This window comes from Rhinopithecus roxellana, chromosome 2 (genome assembly GCF_007565055.1).
Source record: "Rhinopithecus roxellana isolate Shanxi Qingling chromosome 2, ASM756505v1, whole genome shotgun sequence".
NCBI classification, from domain to species: domain Eukaryota; kingdom Metazoa; phylum Chordata; class Mammalia; order Primates; family Cercopithecidae; genus Rhinopithecus; species Rhinopithecus roxellana.
Window position 1 is genome coordinate 54,309,896 of NC_044550.1, and position 21,189 is coordinate 54,331,084.

Sequence of the window (21,189 nt, forward strand, 5' to 3'; positions counted from 1 at the left end):
CAATTCAAATTTGAAAAACTCATCTTTTCAAACACCCTGGAAAGGATTCACTGTATCTCAGCATTTGCAGACAGCAGCACAGTTTATAAAGGGCTCTTTATTCATACCTGGCAAACAAATGTGTCTCTGTGATGTGTGAAAATTCTCAAATGTGAAAGTGATTAACAAGGGAGTAATGGGATCTATTTAGCGCTAAGAAAAGCATGTGATTTACCAGCGTAGCTTGGACTAATGACCTATCAACTTGGTCCTGACAACAGCCAATCACTACTGTATCAGTTTTGACAGCATCCAGAGTTCTAGGACCAGCTGTCCCATAAACTGTCCCCATAATCTTTGAAAAACACAAGCTAAATCTGTCATGAAGTTTAGGAGTTGATTTGGGAGTTTTGCATGTAGCAGGGGGTGGGGAAGGGAGAATCAGAATTTCCCATCACCAAGTAGTTGATCTGATGTGTTTGTTGAAACTTAAGATGGTTGAACTCCTAGAACAAATGGCCCTGATTGTGCAATGTTTCAATAGCATTTCTTGCTTTAGCTTAAATCACTCAGAACGTTTTGTTATAGAGGCAGCCATTGCCTTTAAGCCTCTTCTTGTGTTCTGATAAGAAAATGAGGGTGAGAATAACACCAACATACTAGAGTTCATGAAGAGTTAACTCATGAGAACTGTAATAGCACGATATAGATTCAGAACGGAGTGTAAGATTAACGACAATGAAAATAACAGTGTGACTTATGCACCGGGCAGTTGTGCAGTATGGAAGATAAGAGTGGAAGTGGTTTCTGCTCCCACATATGGTGATGAATCCACTAAGCATGAGATTTAACTGTGACATCCTTCTGAACTACAAACATTGTGAGTCATCATAAAGTCACCTGTTAGTCACAGTGCTTTGGTATTTGACCCTTTGGCCTTTTGCACTGTGACTCTAACCTGCCGTCTTTCACAAAGCTGAGGTGTATGAGGCTGGGATGAGGGTATAGTGTGAAGCACCCTTGCACTTAGACAGATTGCCCATGGTGCTGATGAGAAGGCATATTCCCAGGTACCACCCCGCACTTACTGAATCAGAAACTCAAGTTAGGCCCCCCAAATCCACACCTAACACTCTAATGGTGGGATTTTTATGCTTATTAAAGTCTAAGAGGCACTGGTTTAGTTATGAATGTTTAGAGTTTGCAACCATCTGCCTCTTTCTTTGGGAATTTTACATTTGAATCACTTTTTTAAACTCTAGTCTTTCTTGTAGTCCTTACCAACACTTACATAAACCAGGATGTTTTTTCTTGTCATCTTAATGGTTAAATCCAGAGTCATAAGAAAGTTGAAATAATTGTAGATTTTGCTACCGTTTATGAACCATTGAGCTAAAGGTGGGGCAGCCAGGTGTTGTAGAAAGGTCACTAGTCCAAAGTCTGGAGATTAGGGCTTGTGGTTCTGCCTCTGTCACTCTACCAGCTCAATGAATTGTGGTGGACTTTTGCATATCATCTCCTCATCTACAAAATAATGGAGTGGTGGGCCATATCTCTATGAGCTCTTTCAACATTTAAATCATAGAATTCTATGTGATTGGCTCACCCAAATAGGAATAACTTCTGTTGTTTTTCATTTTGTAGTATCTGGTTCTTTGAAAATAACCAATCAGGTGCTACATGCCTGAATGGCTGACTGGGTCCACCTGATCCAGGTGTGCTTGCTTTAAAATTTCTGAGGTGTTGCCGGGCGCGGTGGCTCAAGCCTGTAATCCCAGCACTTTGGGAGGCCGAGACGGGCGGATCACGAGGTCAGGAGATCGAGACCATCCTGGCTAACACGGTGAAACCCCGTCTCTACTAAAAAAAAATACAAAAAACTAGCTGGGCGATGCGGCGGGCGCCTGTAGTCCCAGCTACTCGGGAGGCTGAGGCAGGAGAATGGCGTGAACCCGGGAGGCGGAGCTTGCAGTGAGCTGAGATCCGGCCACTGCACTCCAGCCCAGGCGGCAGGGTGAGACTCCGTCTCAGAAAAAAATAAAATAAAATAAAATAAAATAAAATTTCTGAGGTGTTTTAAACTCTTGTACTTGGAAAACAAAGATTAACTAGTAACAACATAGATAACTAACCGTAAACAATTTTTTAACCAACATACTTGAGTACATAGTCACATAATGCACAGATGTATGTGCATGGGTATGTACTACACATCTGGTTGTATATCATCAGTACTTCCAATACTTCTTTTTGATGAAGATTTCATTTGCTTTTTGCAAGATATTTGTAAAGAAGATTTCTAGCTGCAAATTAAAGACTCTAGGGAAGTCGTTGCCTTCCTTGTTTGTCTTTGTCCTCCGTCACTTTGGAATTTCCTTCTGGTTTTATATATTGTATTTACAGGTACTCAGGCTCTAGCATTTTGCTAGATTGTCACAGAATGAGCATTTTGTTTACGGTAAAAATGGGTTAAAACTCATTACTAGGTTATGAAACCAATTTAGAGGAACATTTAAAAAATCAATATTAAGTATAAGTATTATTTTGAAAAATGTTTCAATTTTGTGTAAATATGTGTACATGCTCTTGTGTATGTATTGGGAATACATGCAGAATGTATTTCTTACTGTTGGTGAGGGTAAAAAATGCTTGAAAACCATTGCTCTGCAGGATGGGGTCTATGGCTTCTTGGTCCTCTAAGGGACACCTTTGCAATGTAACCACAAGGACAATAACAACATTATTTGCATTTCTCTTTTTGGTCCCAGTGACCACCCTGGCTTGACTGGTTGCACTCTCCAGTTGACAAACACTGGGCAGTCTAGCATCACAGTCAGTACTTACCACTATATATTTTTGGTCTGACCTATTTCCACAGCCTTTTCCGATCTATGAAGTTACTGTCAACACACTGGGAGGTATTATTTATCTTCCTCCCATGGTTTTGGGTGACAGAGAATCATCCATGGAAAAAAATACCACTAGTAAGGTTGTCCCTTAAAAAATAACAAAGTTCTTCCTCAGTATCCCCTTTCAAGCTTTCCCCCCTTTGAAGTTATTCGGTTGTCAGGAATTAAAGCCACACCTCTGCACACATCAAAGGCTTTATAATAACTGAAGAACAGCCTAACAGCACTTCAGAAATTCTCCGTGTTTCTTCTGCTCCATGTGGGTAATGAGGACTAAAATTGTGATGGGAACAGGGGAGCTTGAAGAGCAGACTGTCTGAAATAGGAACATGGAACACAATCCCAGCAGCTATAGCATAAAACATTGAATGTTAGCTACATGGTGAAGACAGCTGGACTGTGTGGGGGATCAGGATCATCCTGTAAGGGTCGTAGTCATCTCCACTGCAAAATCACACTGCATATAGTCAAGGTTTGTGATAAAGCTAAAATTGGGAAGGGAATGAAGGGTTTGAGTAAACAAACTATGAGGCAAAGAAATGCCAAATATCATTGCTTAAATAAAACAGAAGTTTGTCTCTCATTAACATAACTGTCTAGGGAAGATAGTCCCAATTGGCTCCACACAGTCATTTGGGAACCCAAGCTGATGTCTACTCTGCCATTTTCAACATGTGGTTTTCTAGGTTTATGTGGGCCATGCCATTATAATTGGGGAAAAAGTATAAAGATACATGCATGGAAGCATGCATGGGCTTGGTGTGGAAGTGTCACAGATCACTTCCACTCAGATTCTTTTAGATGAAAGTTGATCACATGGCCATAGGTAATGCAGGAAGGCTGGCAAGTGTAAGTTACCTAGACAGTCATACATTCCTCTGGAAGACTTTCAAGACCAGCTCACAGCCTCTTTCACAAGATGAACAGTCACTGGGTACCTAGTGTGTACTGAACATTCCATCAGGTACTTTAGATACACCATCTTAACTAGTCCTCAAACATTAGGTGTAGTAGTAAATACAATCTTAACTTTACAGAAAAGGAAATAGAGGTCCAGAAGATGTAGGAAACAGCTGAGCAAATCATTACCATTCTCCTTCTTAGCATGGCAATTATTAATTGTGCATTTACTGTATTTCAGATGCTCCTAATATTTCAGACAACATTGCCTTTCATTGACTTATTGTGGTAGGCAGAATGGTTCCCTGCCCCATCCCCCCTTCCAGATATCCAGATTCTCATCCTTGGAATGTGTGAATATGTTATATTACATGGCAAAAGGGACTTTAATGGTATGCTTAAAGTTTGGGACTTTAAAATAGATTACCATGAATTGGCTAGGTGAATGACTATTGAGTATAGTTACATGAGCATAGAATTATCTCTGGTTGGGGTCAGAGAGATGCAGCAGAAGTAGAATCCAGAGGCTCTCTGCAGGAATGGGAGAGACCTGATGGGTAGTTCCCACTGTCAGTCAGTAAGGAAATGGGATCTTATCCTGCAGGTGAATCCTTCCAGCAACCTGAATGACCTTGAAAGTGAATTTTCCCCTGAGCTTCCGGAATGACATAAGCCTTATTGATACCTTGAGCTCCATCCTGAGAGACCCTAACTGAGAAACCTAATTGAGCAACATCGTGCCTAGACTTTCTGACTCACAGAAACTATAAATATTAAAAGGGTGTGGCTCTAAGCCACCAAGTTTGTGGTTGTTACAGCAGCAATAGAAAACTAATGCGCTTTTCTAAATCTTTGAAGATAAGTGTTGTTACTTTAATTTCATCGGTTGAGGAAAGTAAAATTGATTGTAAACTGGGATTTGAATATACATGTGTTTGGCTTCAAAGTACTTTTTACTCCAAAAATATTATACTTCCTTCCATGAGATGTTGACATGTCTTATAAAATGTACATAGTATTATGAAAATAAAAGGCGTATTTATTAGTATTAGGAGTGACATTTATTCCAGAAATGTAAATAGGTATTAAGAATAAATGATCAAGAAAGTACTGAAAAACAACAGACACAAAAGTAGTTTAGTTTGGAATTTATTTTCAAGTCTAAAAGAAAAACAAGAGAGAGCAATTATGTGGTTAGTTATGCCTTTTTAAAAATTAAAGAAGCCACTTTTTTTTTGTATAAATAATTAAGAGATCCATCTTAGTTCTGTGACTTTAAGACAAGATCAAATTAAAGCAAAGTAGAGATGGACAGTTTAATCTATCCTTTGTTTTCTGAGATCTTTAGTTGCTCTTTTGGTCTGACAGGTGGATAGATTACTTTTCCCTCCTCAAGAATTTTCTAATCATATAAACATTTACAAGAGAAACAGATATTAACAGATAAAAAGAAATATACAATAATTTGAGATTTCATGAGAATAAATCTAAATTAAATAATAGAATTTACATGTAAAAATTTCCAATGTCAATGTTTTATGATGAGAAATCTTTGGATATAGTATTATGACAGCATTACCTACTGTAAATGTAGAATCTTCTGAGAAGTTGCTTTTCAAGGACTTAGAAATTAAGGGTAATTTTCCTAATATCCACTGGGGATATTATATAATCACTTGTTCTTTTTCTAGACCCCAGACTCAATTTTTAGAATGTTGCTGATCACCAAACAGTTTATATTTAGATTATGCAGGTGAAAGCTGGTGATGTTGCCTGGCTCTCGTTTCTCTTTATGTCTTTGGACCCCATGCCTGAAATTCAGTATTCCAGGTGAATTTACTCTGTGAAAGAAGAAAACGTAAGTGCAGATAATAAAACAAAAGTTTCCTTACTTTCCTACAGTTTATGACTGCAGTGTAAGAAAAGCTTACAGTTACAATAGGCAAAAACAACAACCAAACAAACCCCAAAACAGGTGTGAAATACTCATTTCAAAGACAAAAGGAGTTGTGCTTCCTTTATGTCTTCTATTGTATGTCTCCACTTGATCTAACATTTTCTTTCTCTCTCATCCCAACAGGAATACTATGATAAAGGAGATTACATCATTAGAGAGGGCGAGGAAGGAAGTACCTTTTTCATTTTGGCAAAAGGAAAGGTAACTGTTAATTAAAGCTTACTAAATCAAAAAGATTATTTTAAATCAGTTTGCCATAATCTCAACTATGCTTTGCATTGTAACATAGGTCCTCCATTTTGGACAGATAAAGGAGCTTCTACCGGTAGAGTCCCATGCAATTCTGTTTGAACACTGGGTTTGGAGCGGAGGCCACAGGACCCCCTAAGAAATAATCACTTCTTAGTAATGTTATGTAGGTCACTTGATTTTTTGGGGGTAGACCTAGCTTAATTGTACATGAGATGGCTGGATTATTTATAAGGTCCCTTCTGGCTATGAATATTTGATTCTCAATCATCCCCAGATTCCAAGATCAGTACTAGAATATTTTCTCATCCAACAGATATGACAAGTAGTAGGTGGAGAATGAATTCAGCAATTGAAGACAGTAACAATTAGGTATCAAGCTTATAGAACCAATATGGCTCAGAGTTTCAATTGATACAAAACAACTCAAGTGAACTTAGATGCTGATGCAACATTTATATTAACATGTACAATAAGTCTTTTTCTTAACCTAGATATTGAATGGATAACATGTTGCCAGTAGTTCCAGTGTTGACTCAACAGTGTTACTCAGAGATGAAAAACATCTGTGAAATATTGAAGGGAGGGGTCAATTCTTGAGTACCTGTGTGTATAAACTGGCAGATTTTTATGTATGTTATCTCTTCTCTGGAAGAGTTTATCATCAGGGAGTCAGTCAGGCACTGCCATTTGTAAACTGAATTGTGGTTGAACTTTGAATTTGGCCCCAAGTGAAGGAAAAACATGGACAAAATAGTTTCAAACCTCTGAAACTCTTCAACACTCAGAACTACTTCCTATCATTTTTTCCCAACCTAGACCCCATACTTTGAAAGAATTCTTGCTAATAAAAAATTGCATTTATTATTTTTAAAATTTTATTTCATTGTGACATACATAAATGCCAAACAGAATTTCTATTCAGCCTAAAGCAGCACTTGTTACCATGTTGAATTGGAATAACTCTAACCACAAACAGGGCTTTTGCTGTTTGGCCCTGCTGGGTGGGGGGTTCTTAAGCCTTTCTGGGCAACAGATTGCTTTGAGATGCCCATGAAAGTTGTAGACCCTTTTTCAATCAACATTTTGCATTCAGTTTTAGGAGGTGCACAGGATTCAGCCAGTCAATCTATTGATACCAGACTCAGAACTACTGATACTCAACCTTATTTTTGATTAATTTGTCAACTTGATTAGGCTTTTTAAAATAGAAAAAGTTCCCACAAGACCATTATTATTTGCTTTGTGGACCTCTCAGAAGGAATCACTGGATTCACATTTAAAATTTAACTTTAGGAGGTGGAGTTTAGATGGTGAATTTTCCTCTTACAGTGGGTAGTTATTTGATAATATTGGACCATAAGATTTCCCACATCTATCAAAATGGGTTGATTGTAGGTAATTGTCCTAATTACCATAAAATTAAAACAAAAGTATTGTCTTTTTCCTTGTCCAAGTTTATCTAGGTCTGGAGGGTTTGGTTGAATGAATGTGTGTTCAGATTCTCCTTTTCCTTCAGTCTCTTTTTCTTTGTATTGTTTAACATTGTGTAGGTAAAAGTAACACAGAGTACAGAAGGCCATGATCAACCACAGCTGATAAAAACACTGCAGAAAGGAGAATACTTTGGAGAAAAAGCTCTTATCAGGTGAATTCATGAATTTATGTGCCATAGTTTAGATAAAATGCTTTGACTATTTTTTATATAAAATCATTTAGAGTTGTTAAATTGAGCTACCAAGCTAATGGCAACAAATATCCTAATATTATATATTTTGAAGTGATTTCTTAGGACATTTTTTATGTGGGAAATAAGTATACTAATTCGCAGAGGAAATAATTGGAAAATCTTAAGTCTGCTGGTGAAAATGAAATTGGTGTTCTATTAAACTTTTAGTTTCAAAAAAGTGTCTGAGAAAAGATTAAAAATAGAAAAATTATCCTTATAAACAGATTTTTATATTTCCAAAGTTTGAAATATTGCCTACTTCAGAGTTTTGACCTTTTAAAAAATTACGAAATAATTGTATATATTTTGTGTGCTTTTAAATCATCAGGTCAAAAGTAGTATTTTCTTAAGAATTTTTATCAGCTCGTTTTGCAAGTTTTAAAAACAACTCGAAATAGTACATTTGAAATTTTTAGCACAACCTTCAGTCTTGAGGTATGAGTTTATTTACTGTTGATCTAATTTGTGGAAGAAATATTTTTAAAAACTAATTAAATGGCTTGAGGCACACTTTGCATTTCCTGGAACTCATAAAAACCTCAAGTCTGATCAAATGCATTTTCCTAAATATAAATAACTTTATAAAATATTAAGTTAAAGTTAGAGCAACACACTTTATTGAAATTATCTATGTTTTCAAATTAATACTTGGAATTACTTAAGAAATAAGTTAAAATTTGCATATGACTAAATGCATTTGTTTCAACTGTATGATTTTGGAAAAGGAATAGTATTCCTGTTCATTTATCTTCTTAACCTTTGCCCATTAAACCCCAATTCTGCTGGTTTGTAGATCAGGTTTACATAAGTACAGAGCAAAGAAAAAGTGTTCAGATATTACCTGAAGACAAATTTGAGTCTTTAAAAATCATAAATCTCTTAGTTTTTAAAGAAAACCAACTGCTAAAAATAAAGTTTTAGCTATTATTTAAATAATTTAAAAGTGGGATTTAAAGACAAGCTGAATTCTTCTTTACCACTTTATAGCTAGTAATGAACTTGTTTCAGTATTAGGAAAATTATTCTTCTTTTTGTTTCTTTGTAACAGAATATACATTCGTGCAATATAATAATGTAATATTATTATCCAGGACTTCAATGTCTTTGTTCTTAACACTTATAGGTTTTCTCATACTTTCAAGCAAAACAGCTGAAGCTTGTAAGTGCACAGTACTTTGTAAATGCAGTATAGAGTCAAAATAGCTCTTGAAAGAAAAGATGTTATTCAGTTTTGCTGAGCCTGAAGTAATTTATGCTATATGTTGTGGCTAGCCAATTATGGTGTTTTCCTATAAAAAAGCATGGGAATTTATGTTTAATATAGACACTCAGTTCCTAAAGGTGTTTGAAAGCATTAAGCTAAAATCAATGAGAAGGAAAGTTGGAGATAAATATTTTTATATTTTTGTGTCTTTTAATGCTATCACTTTTTAGGGCCACTGACCATGATTCAGTATTCCTTATATTCTGTATATTTCCATGACTTGACATTAAATAGTCCCTGGAGTTCTTTCAGAATTTTATGTGCGAAAATAAATCTATGGCACTTACACAGTTACTATGAAAGAAACATAAGTGTATTTACATACATCTAATACTTGTAAAATGTTTGCAGAGAATATTCTCAGTCAGAATCATGATACTGACATGCAAAAGGAATACCATATGCCTTTCCTTTCTCTAAGCTCACAAATCAAATGGTTGGCCCACAGTCAAGATCATGTCTGTGTCTGTGTCTATGTTTATGTCTATTTCTAGATCTGTCTGGCTCTACATCCCCCATCTCTATCTCTATCTCTACCTTTACATATACAAGTACAAACTACCTGCTCCTGTCTCAAAGGTCCATGAAACTGAAGTGTTTTCACTGATATCTTCTAACAAGGACCCTGTAAACTTGGGAGGGACAGTGAGTTATGTCAGAAGGTCTCAGAATGTGAGCTAGGTAGATAGGGGTCTTCTTTGAAATAGTAGAGGTGGGCTGCCAGTGTTTTTCCTGTCGTATTACTAAGAGAAGGTAAAGGAAATATACTTTGTGTGATAACATTTTTGCTGAAGTTGTCTAGAAGAGTCCCAAAGTGTACTCCAGGATATGCTTAGTACTCCCAAGTCACCTTAAATGAATCTCAGAGCATGGGGTGCCTTGTGGATGTACCATTTTTGTTTGTGTCTTTTAGTTTATAACTAATAGAGGGAGGAAGCTAATATAAGTAAAAGTCTCTAAAGAAGTACTTTACCTGATACCCATTGGCATTCACTAGGTAATTAAATTTGCAACCACTAGATCATATACAATTGCAAGCTATCAGTTATAAGATGCACTGCCCTATTATATACTCCTAAGTAAAAGAAAATGCTGCTAATTACATTGTATTTTACCAATTTTAAGACATGCTCTGATTTCAGAGATTTTAATGGAAAAATATACACTTTACGCTTTGAAATGAAAGTATTTTAGTATTTAATTAATTGGGTGATATGGCACTGAAATTACTTTTTTATTTTATTAATGATTGGTTTATCTTATGCTAATTACTTGACTGTTTTTCCAATACATTTCTCTGATCAGTTAATTTCAGTTTTGCCTTTTTGTTAATGAATACTTCTCCTTTGATCAGAGGAGAGCTATTTTATTTGGACTTTCACAAAGCTCAGAATGAGATTCCATAAACATTTGTTGTCACTTATTCTTCTCTTTCCCAGTGCAATTATCTTCTTCTCCTCTGAATTCCTTATGTACATAACCTCTGTTGGGGCGTATTTCAAATCTTTTTTGGGAGATATAAATTATGATGTTTAAAGGCAGTTTTTGGGAGGTTTAAGTGATGGTTGTGTTTTCATACAAAGTTAGTACATTCCCTAATAAAAGTGGATGTTTAATTTCTAATTATAGTGAAAATTGAATTTCCTATTTTTGTTTGCAGTGATGATGTCAGGTCAGCTAACATTATTGCTGAAGAAAATGATGTTGCATGCCTGGTTATAGATCGAGAGTGAGTATACTGATGTTGGAGGAGGCAGGCCACTGCCACCTTTGAAGACTTGGCCTTCTGTTTCTCCAAGGCCGATCTGTTTTCTCATTCATCACCACTTGGAAATACTGGCCGATCTCAGCTGCAAGTACATTCTATTAAAATTCATGGGAAGGAACAGGGCCTTCTGATCTGAATTGGTCTGTGGCAGGGGCAGATGCTGGCAGGCTAAATATTTTGTGTGCAGAGTTTGTACATAAATATCAGCAATAGACTGATTTAAATTCTGCATCTTCTAGGGAAGTAAGTTTATTAGTTCGCTTATGGATTTCTTCCATACAATATAGTGAACAATTACAAAATTTATTTCTAAAATGCCTTTAGTAGTCAAAAATTTTTTGAACAAAACCTCTCTCAAAGCATAAAATATTTATTAGCTACATATTTTTCCAGAGTTACTTTAATTGGACGTTTGTGGTAATTCATAAGTGATTTGTGTCAATATTAATCTCTAACTGTCTTAGGTTATTCTTCAAAATAAATCTTATTTTATATCCATCACTCATTTTAAATCATGTTTGAATCTGCCCACTTGGGTTTCTCATTAATCAATTCAGTATTTATTGGTTATCTACTTGACAAAATGAAGGAAATTCAGTGATACCAAAGGCAGGCCAATGTCTGAAAAGTCATAGTGTAGTCAAAGAAATAGAGCATACTCATAGGAAATATTAACAAAAATTATAAAATGACAACAGATATCACAAGGTAGTATATAGTTGACTGCTAAATAAATAGAACATTTATTGAACATAGATTCTAGAGATATAGAGCTGGAAAAAATTTTAGAGCATTTAAAATATATTTTTATTATGGAAAAATGTAAACATATCAAAAAATAGAATGGTATCATGAACCCCTAATGCAAGTTAAACAATGATCAATTTATGCCTTATCTATACCCCTTTACCACTTCCTGCTATATCCATACTATTTTTAAGCAAATTCCCAACATAAAATTATTTTATCTATACATTTTAGTTGCATTTCTAAAAGCTAAGTATTATATGTAATGCATGACCACAATAATGCTAACATGCCTGAAATGTTAATAATAATTCTTAATATCACTTAGAGTTGTTTTAATTCTCTCCTCTACAGATACAAAATGAGTCCCAGGTAGGTTAAATAATTTCCCTAACAGTGCTCCCTGTGTTGGAGCCATCCCTGTCCAGGCTTCCTAACTCATTTCCCCATGCTTTCCACCATGCCAGTTGACTCCCAAGCATGTGTTCAAAAAGAAGAGCAATCAGTATGCAGTAAAGTGGTTAAGGTTTTATTTTAATTTTTAGGTGTGGAAAAGGGATTTAAAGTATTAACAGGACTTTTCTAGGCAAAGAGGAAATGTCGAAGTCCCCCTAGGTGAAATAAAACCCTCAAGCAAAAGCGTAGGACAAGAAAAGTGCCAATTGTGTTCAGATAAAGGTAATCTTTGGATGCCAACTCTCAAATGGAAAATATACTGGTACAGTATATCAATAATGCATGGTCTTGTATATATGTTCCTTAAAATATGTGCAAGCACTGAGTGGCATTAGCTGTGTGGTAAAATATTATAAATGGATGCAAAATGCTAGGACTAAAAATAGGATAGAAAGGAGGAATTCATTTCCTTTTCCTTCATTGTAATCACATACACCACATATTTATACAATATCTCATGTATTCATAATCCATAAAGAGGATACAATAATTTTACATGGCTTAAAAGTTACTTGCCAGTTTATAATTTTAAAATGTTTAGTTCACATGTGTGTAATTTAGAGTCTGCAATATATAAAATATTGCATTAGGCACAATGAGACATAAAAATTATGTGAATTTTTTCTATGGGTGAGACAAACTGATGATCAGATATAATTGTGTTTACTTACATCTTGGATTTACTGAGACAGTTCAGATTACACCAGCATATTTAATATTGACACATCATTTCACTCTGAAATATATTCCAGCTTGGATGATAAATTATATGATCATCCTAGCTATGACTTATAGACTAGAATAAGATCCCACAATAATGCACTCCTAGCAGCCTTTATACCCTTGTCATATCATTATAACACTTTGATTGCTTTATTTAACATCTGTCTCCCCACGCTTCTGTAAGCTTCATGAATACAGAAACATGTAACTTGTTCACTGCGGTTGCAGTGCCAGCCTTTGACATAGTCCTTGGCATATGGGAAGTGCTCACCAGATGGTGGCTGAATACAGGGCACCATCCTTGCAATGAAATATAGTGGCTGAAAGCCAGTGACTTTTTATTTCTTCTTTCTTAATTCATGATTTTAACAAATGCTTAGATTGAATACAGTGCAAGAAGGAGAGTTAAAGTTTGAGTTATATTTCCTATTTTTAAAAGTGATAAAATATGAAATAACCCTTTTGTATGGCAAGAGCTCTAAACAAATGGGAAATGCTATTTGTCACATCTCTATCATTGACCGTTGGTACAAATTTCAAAAAAAGCTCATTAGTTATTTCTCAGACTATAGCATCTGAATTAATGTAAGCTATTTGAATATCACAGCAACAATGTTGTAGCTGTTTAAACTTGACTTTAGGATTAGTTAGTGGAGAATTTCTAGAGACCTATAGCACCTGTCTCACCTCTATTTAAAAAATAAGATTTGTTTACAGCAATACTGCAGTTAGTTTAATAGCCAGCAAAATAATGCTGAAGTATAGAATAAATAAAAATAAAACAAAGTAAGAGTGTTTCCTTTTTAACAGAAAATTTCAACTATTGGAAATTAGAAAATTCATAACCATCCTGTTTTATGTCTCACTACTCTTCAGTCGACACAGGTCAGCCCATAGAACAGGCTAGAAAAGAGTAGAGAATAGATCTGGAGGGAAAAAGGAAAAATACTCTGCACAGTATGTAATATGTGCTTAATAAAGTAAATATAGATTGGTTGTCAAGTAAATGGGTAGAGGCAGTAAGCTGAGACAGCACAATACTGAGGTGGCTCTGGCTTATTAGTTTTAGGTATTTTGAGGTAAACTCACTCTTTTCATTCTACTGTGTACCAGGTACTTAAAATGTTACAAAGATGATTAAAGCATGGTCTTTACTTTTAAGAAGGATACTATTTTGTAGTAGGGAAAAGAAGTACCCTAATAATTACAAGTCAAGATAGATTGTTGGAGATAGAAGCAGGGAAGCATTGGAATAAATCAAGAAAGTTGGCCTTTCATTGGTGGGGAAAGGGATTAATTTTTCTCAAGGGCATAGGACTGTGTTAGAATTCCCAATGATCATGGACTGGAGACAGAGATATTAGATCAGGCCCACGAGGAACCTGTGATCCAGGAAGGATGAGAAAGATAATGAGATGTTGGCTAATCCTCAGAGAACTACTAAAGTAAGGTAAAACGATTTGGATTTAATTATGAAGGAATGCGAAATGGAGAGAGTTATCATGAGACAAGAGATAAATTTTATTCTCGATTTTACTTAATTAAGCAAAGTTAAAAGAATCTGCAACCCCTGTAACCTGTTAATTCAGTAAACACATCATGTAAGGCTGTTCCCTTCCCACTATCTTCTTAAAAAAATTGTTGTTAAACCTTAAATACCAGGCAGAAAACTATAAAAAATGTTTTGTGTTCTCATTAATAGCCGCTTTGCTTTTATAAGCTCAAAGGATCAATTTATATGGCTTTTAATAACCTTTCTACATATTATATCAACTTTAGTATCTCATAAATGATTTGAAAATGATTTATAAAGTCATAAATAACCAGCTAGTGTTTTATGAGCTTAGAAGAATGTCAAGTTGCCTTGGTAACTATCAGCACGGAGCATTTTATTTTATTCTATCTATTTAGAACATTCAACCAAACTGTTGGTACATTTGAAGAGCTGCAAAAATACCTTGAAGGATATGTGGCAAACCTGAACCGTGATGATGAAAAAAGACATGCGAAGTAAGTGGAGGAATGTTTTCCTGAGCTGGAACTGACTTCTGGCAGCCGATAAATAAAGAAGGGGACAGAGGGTGTGACTTGCTGTGTGGTAGCTTTTAATGTGCCTTCACTAGAAAATTCTGGAGAGTTCTTTTTAATTGTTCTTCCACAAAGACAACACTACTTCCACTAGAATGGATATTATCTAAGTCTTTTATAAATAGTCTGCTCCTTTATTTTGGGTGATGAGTAGGAACGTTAGGGAGAAATGTTCTAATCCAGGGACTTACAAAAGGGATATTTTATGTTGCCTGGTGACTTAGCTCAAAAAGACATTAATATTTGATTAGAGGTAAAGAGCAGGGTTATAGTTAGAATTTTTTCAAAATGTAAAGAAACTATTGCCCAGGGATATGTGGAGGAGGGGGTTGGGTAGGTCTCTAAATGTAGTGATAGTGATTCATTTTTTTTATGTACTAGAAAACTCTACTTTGTTAAATGAAAATTATTTGAAAATTGCTGAAACTTTTTTTAGAGTGAATGCTTAAGCATATGTTCACTAGATAATGCTATCAAAGCCATATAGTCAAAATTCTTAGAAAACTTAAATTTGAATTAAATTAGAAGATTTAATCAGTACTTCACATATGTTTTTGCAATTTTTATGCTGAAGGCCTTTTGTGGTAATAATTTATGAATGTGTAACCCGGAGCAGTAAACCTTATTAAAAGAGAAAAAAAATGGGTATTTCCAAACAACAATACTTAGACATAAAGTAAGAAATGTACTTTTCGTATTTCACAAAGCAGTTTTTTTGGTTCAGCCATGCAAAGCTTCAAGATCTGACAAAACTAGCAAAATGTGGGGAAGATTGTCAGTGTGGCATTCTCCTGTACATGCAGCAAAGGAAGTGGCTGCCTTGTTTTATTCCCTTTCATTGACTGCTTTTCATGGTTGTTTTTTAACAGCTTTTTTGAGGTATATATATTTTTAATTTAAAAAAATTTCCACACTGAGAAGAAACCTAAGAAGTACATTTTAAATACCACATAACTATACCCATTTTACCTCTCATTGATTCAATTTGGCATTTGTCTGTTCCCTGGTGTATGTGTATGTGTATGTGTATGTGTGTGTATGTGTGAGTTTTATGTTTATATATTCTATTGTTTTCTCCCTGCATGGGACTGAGTCTGATCCATAGAAGTTGAGATAGCCTTTGTGGCAACTATAAATCATAGTTACAGCAGAAATCAGACTGTCGTAGGAGTGAAATTTATGTATGGCATGACACCTTCTTGATTATGGGGGTGTGTGTGTGTGTAAAGTTTCACTTCTCTTGTACAGGCGGTCCATGTCTAACTGGAAGCTGTCCAAAGCACTCTCTCTGGAAATGATTCAGCTGAAGGAGAAGGTGGCCAGATTTTCCTCATCATCCCCATTCCAGAACCTTGAGATTATTGCAACACTGGGCGTTGGTGGGTTCGGAAGAGTTGAGCTTGTAAGGGGTTTACGTTTCAAGCATCTGAGAGAAGCCTTTTGACTTTTTTTTTGTTTTATATTCCAGCATATCTTGGAGGAATATATGAATTGTTACTGCTATCTTAAATGTCGCTTTGAACCAAAATAGAGAAAGTAAACTTTTCACTCTGTAAATTGTATAGTAGCAGGTCTGTGCTAGTAACTTATAATAATCAACTGCTAGTTCAAGCTTACATCACATCTTTTGTGAATTTTCTTCTCAATAGTTTTCAATGTACCAAGTAAGCACTTCCAAAAGGAAACATAAAATAATGTATTTTCTAACAGCAAATTTGTGTCTATATACATTCATGACACTTTTAGTCTCTATACACTAAAGAAAAGAAGAATGTGTCAAGTGAAAATGCCATAGAAATGAAATATTCAATGTTATAGTTACATTCTTTAAACAACTCCAGTACCATGTCTGTATTTCACCTTCATTATCTTATTTTTGGGTTGCTCAAAATTTCATATTGTGAGAAAAGACAAGAAGATGAATGCAAGGGAATATTTGAAGAGCAGCCTTCTGTAGTGTTGATCAGGATATCTTGGAACTTACAGCCTGATTTCAGTTGTGCCTTCCACATCACCCCCTCTCTGAGCTATCAGCTTCCAAGGAGTAGCAAAAGTGGTACTGTCAGAACAAGTTTTCTAAGGAAACTGTGGAATAGAGATCTGTGGCCTTACTGGGTACAGATGGCTCTGAGGCCTTGGCAATTACCAAGTCCTTCTTTGCCCATCAGATTTTTAAGGATTCACCATAACTTATCTTCTGGGAACTCTGCTGACCCGCTGGTCTGCTGGCTGGCCTTGGGCATGAACAAATTTGAAATGTTGTCAGGAAAGTCTGGACAGTACACTTCACACCCAGTCCTTACTTCATCTCTGATGGGGGTGGGGACAAATAGTTCTTTAAGATAAATAATGTGTGTAATGTCTCTTATGCCTTATGGAGAGACAAAGATAATACCCATCTGCAGTGGTATTTTTCATCTAATTTTGTGGCAAAAGGATTCGATTAACAAAGCTGAGATCTGTTTTCTAATAATAATTGAAGCAGTAAATTCACCATTTATTTGAAAGTCATGGGCAGCACTAACGGCAAACATGAGCAAAATATGGAGTGCAGCCATTTCTGCACAATCTAGTTACTTGTCTACCGTAGCCTGCTTATGGAGTTTTAAATCTATCAAAACATTATTTTAAAATGTTTATTTCCTTTTAAGGAAATACTTGTTTGTGCATCTAGAGTAGTACTGTTTAATAAAACTGTGCTGAGGGAAGTCCTATATCTGTGCTATTCAATAGGGTAGCCACTAATTAGATGTGACTGTTGAGCTTTTGAGATGTGGCTAGTATAACTCAGGAACTGAATTTTTAATTTTATTTGATTTAAATTTAAGTAACCACATGTGATTTGCAGTTATCATATTGGATGGTACAGATATAGAGCTTGATTTCATATATCTTGCTTTAGGCTGGGTGCAGTGGTTCATGCTTATAATCCCAGCACTTTGGGAAGCCAAGGTGGAAGGATTGCTTGGGCTCAGGAGTTTGAGACTAGCCTGAGCAACATAGTGAGGCCTCACCTTTATAAAAAAATACAGAAATTAGCTGGGTGTGGTGGTTTACACTTGTAGTCCCAGCTACTCAGGAGGCTGAGATGGGAGGATAGATTGAGCCCAGGAGGTCAAGGCTGCAACGAGCCCTGATTGCACCACTGCACTCTGGGCAACAGAGTAAGACCCTGTCTTAAAATAATAATAATAATAATAATAATAATAATAATAATAATATGTCTTGCTTTGAAAGCAAAGTGAATAATAAGAAAAAATGGCAATTCTGGTCAAAGTTTTTTATGTCATGCAATTAAAAATAGAATGGCTATCTAAATATTAAGTCTAACAGAATTTTATTTTGCTTTAATACAAAATTTTAGAGCCACAACCCAGATAGATGTACTATTCTAGAAATTATGATGGAAGTGTGTACAGTTGAATGAAAGTTCTCAAAGGGATAAGTGGTTAATGGCTTCCATACTAATTAAACATGAAACAGTTTTAACTCTTATCAATTAGCATGTTTTATATAGATATAAGTTAATTTTGAGGTATCTTTCCATTTCTTACATAGGTTAAAGTAAAAAATGAAAATGTTGCTTTTGCTATGAAGTGTATAAGGAAGAAGCACATAGTTGACACCAAGCAGCAGGAGCATGTCTACTCAGAGAAGAGGATCTTAGAGGAGCTGTGCTCTCCATTCATTGTGAAGTAAGTGAGCATTTGGCTTCCAAGGACTTAGGATTTTCAGGCTCTTTATTTATTTATTTACTTAAATTATTTTTATTTTTATTTTTATTTTTAATTTTTGTGGGTACATAATAGGCATATATATTTATGGGATGCCTGAAATGTTTTGATACAGGCATGCAATGCATAGTAATTACAGCATGGAAAATTGGGTATCCATCCCCTTGAGCATTTATCCTTTGTGTTACAAACAATCCGCTTATACTATTTTAGTTATTTTACAATGTCCAATTAAATTGTTATTAACTGTGATCTCCCTGTTGTGCTATCAGTTGCTAGAACTTACTCTTTTTTTCTATTTTATTTTGTCCCCATTAACCATCTCCCCTTCCTGCATGTCTCCCCACTACATTTTCCAGGCTCTGGTAACCACCCCTCTATTCTCTATCTCCATGAATTCAATTGCTTTGATTTTTAGATCCCACAAATAAGTGAGAACGTGTGATGCTTGTCTTTTTATGTCTGGCTTATTTCACTTAACATAAGTACCTCCAGTTCCATCCATGTTGTTGCAAATGACAGAATCTCATTTTTTTTGTATGGGTGAGTAGTACTCGGCTCTTCTTTTAAACTTTCCATGCAAGAGGACAGAAAGAAGAGGAGGAGGAGGCCCCACTCTGGATTCTTCATCCAAGTCACAGCAACAGTACTAAAAATGTTAGAAGTTTGAAATCTGGGGTCAGATGTTTTCCAGTTGTTTTTATTCTTGAGTAAACATCACGAAAGTGTGTGTGTATATACATCTGTTTGAGTATGTATATATATGAATATAAAATTATTGAGGAATAGTTTGAACTGGTTATTTTATTCAGACTTAATGCAGAACTGGGGACTAGGGAAGCAAGGATATGTGTGAAACTCCTCAGAGAGCATCCTGATCTTGAATTTCTGCAGGAGGCAGCATTTGGGCACATGTGGGAAGTCAAGGGGGAATGTAACCTGGTCCTAGTAGTACCTAGGTACCGAAACAGTCGTCTCCTAATAGTTATTCTTTCTGTAGCTGTCACAAGAGTTTGCAGAAGAAATGTTAATTATTATAGGCCATAGCTCTCTATCCTTGTGAGTTCAGGGGTAGTGGTGTAAGCCAGTTTATGCTTTCATGTATGTCATAATGCCCCAGAGTGTAGTTTTAGTGATTTCTGGGTAAAGTGTCCCTGTAATGACTAAAATTTATGATTTTTGATCAAATGCTTTAAAAGACTCTTTCTGCCTATCCATCTTTCCAGACTCATTTTTTTCCCCAAGATCAACAAAGAAGTTTGAACCCAGGCTGTGGTGCCAATAGAAAGTCATTCAATTACTTTTATATTAATTATGTTCCCAGAATGGATGCCCTTTTAAAATTAATATTTTGTTAACAGACTATGATGAGCAGCTTCAGGGCATGGATTAGATTGCATTCATTGTCTTATTTTCAACTCTTTCAAAAGTGCCTGGCATGTAGTCAGGCAGTAAAATGAAGAATAAATATTAATGACAACATTTATTGAGAAATTAACATATACCAGGTGCTGTTCTAAGCTATATCTATATGTGTAGATAATCAACACATTTATCTCACTGGTCAATTATAATAAAATGGATATATATATTTCAATGAATACGTATCAATAATATACATAATAATATGTAATCCATATAGAGTAAAATGAATATATATGTTCATTGAGAATCAATGAGAAAACAGAGGTTGCATAGCTAATAAATGTCTGATCTGGATTTAAGGCTTGGCAGTTTGGTTCAGAGCCCACCCTTTGAACCACTTTACCTGATTGCTGCTTCTATCTGTATATGATATGGCTGCTGTACTGTCTACTTTGGTCTCGGTGTGGTGCTAGGGAGAAAAGGAGGTCTCTTGATGATTAAGACCCCAAAACTGTTTTTACACAATGTTGAAATATGATGCCCTGCCTAGGTTCCGCTTTGGAACTGAGGCCCCCATTCCCCCAGCTTCTAGGAGTGTGGTTGTCAGCTGAGGACTCTAGCTCAGTTCCTCTCTGGGCATTGGTTTATGTTTTTATTTGGTGAAGAGAACCACCTTGCCTAAGATCATATTCTCTCTTTGGGGACATGTATCCAACAACTGCAGAGCCCCTTGAAGCTGAGGCTTTTGTCGGCACTAAAACGTAGCCCAATTCTACTTCCTTCCTCCCCCACAGTTGTTGTTTCCAATTGCACTCCCCACTAATCTGACTGCTTGCAAATCTCAGTCTCAGAGTCTATTTCCAGGGGAATCCAAGATCAATTAACCAACTAGGGGAATTAAGACATTGACATGAATTACTACTATGCAGGGCAAATCTTAAAGGTGACATATGCAGGGGTCTCTGAGTTTTTGGAAAAAGGAGAGGACATATTTGGTAGGTGGGATAATGAGCTGTTTTGTTAAAAAGATGGCCTTGAAGGTTGGCCCTGAAGAATGGATAAAATTTTTACAGTGAAACTGAGATTAAGAAGTTCAGTCTGTGGTTAGAGAAAGGCCAATCTAAGTAAAGAGATCCACAGGAGCAGAAGCAAGGCAGTAGGGAAATCAAAGAGGATTTGGCAAGAAGCCCAGTGTAGTTGTGGGGTATTTATATGGAGATGAGGATCGTTGTTCATAATGTTATGATGACAGTTCTAAGCAACTTTAAACAGGTTTTTAAACTAGATTTCTAATAATAACCATGTTTTTATCTGTCTTCAC

General features: G+C 35.7%; 1 protein-coding gene across 4 annotated transcripts in view; it reads left to right on the forward strand.

Annotated features, from left to right (window-relative positions):
* PRKG2 (protein kinase cGMP-dependent 2) overlaps positions 1-21,189 on the forward strand; it is a 118,231-nt gene that overhangs the window by 48,571 nt on the left and 48,471 nt on the right. For 2 of the 4 annotated variants that reach the window (XM_030917854.1, XM_010354112.1), the window contains exons 7-12: positions 5,869-5,946; positions 7,548-7,642; positions 10,648-10,716; positions 14,593-14,691; positions 16,018-16,171; positions 18,328-18,464. In XM_030917854.1, coding sequence (XP_030773714.1) covers positions 5,869-5,946; positions 7,548-7,642; positions 10,648-10,716; positions 14,593-14,691; positions 16,018-16,171; positions 18,328-18,464 — 632 coding nt within the window. Of the gene's footprint in view, positions 1-5,865; positions 5,947-6,034; positions 6,161-7,547; positions 7,643-10,647; positions 10,717-14,592; positions 14,692-16,017; positions 16,172-18,327; positions 18,465-21,189 lie in introns of those variants that run through there. The other 2 variants (XM_010354114.1, XM_010354113.2) reach the window with 2 other exon arrangements.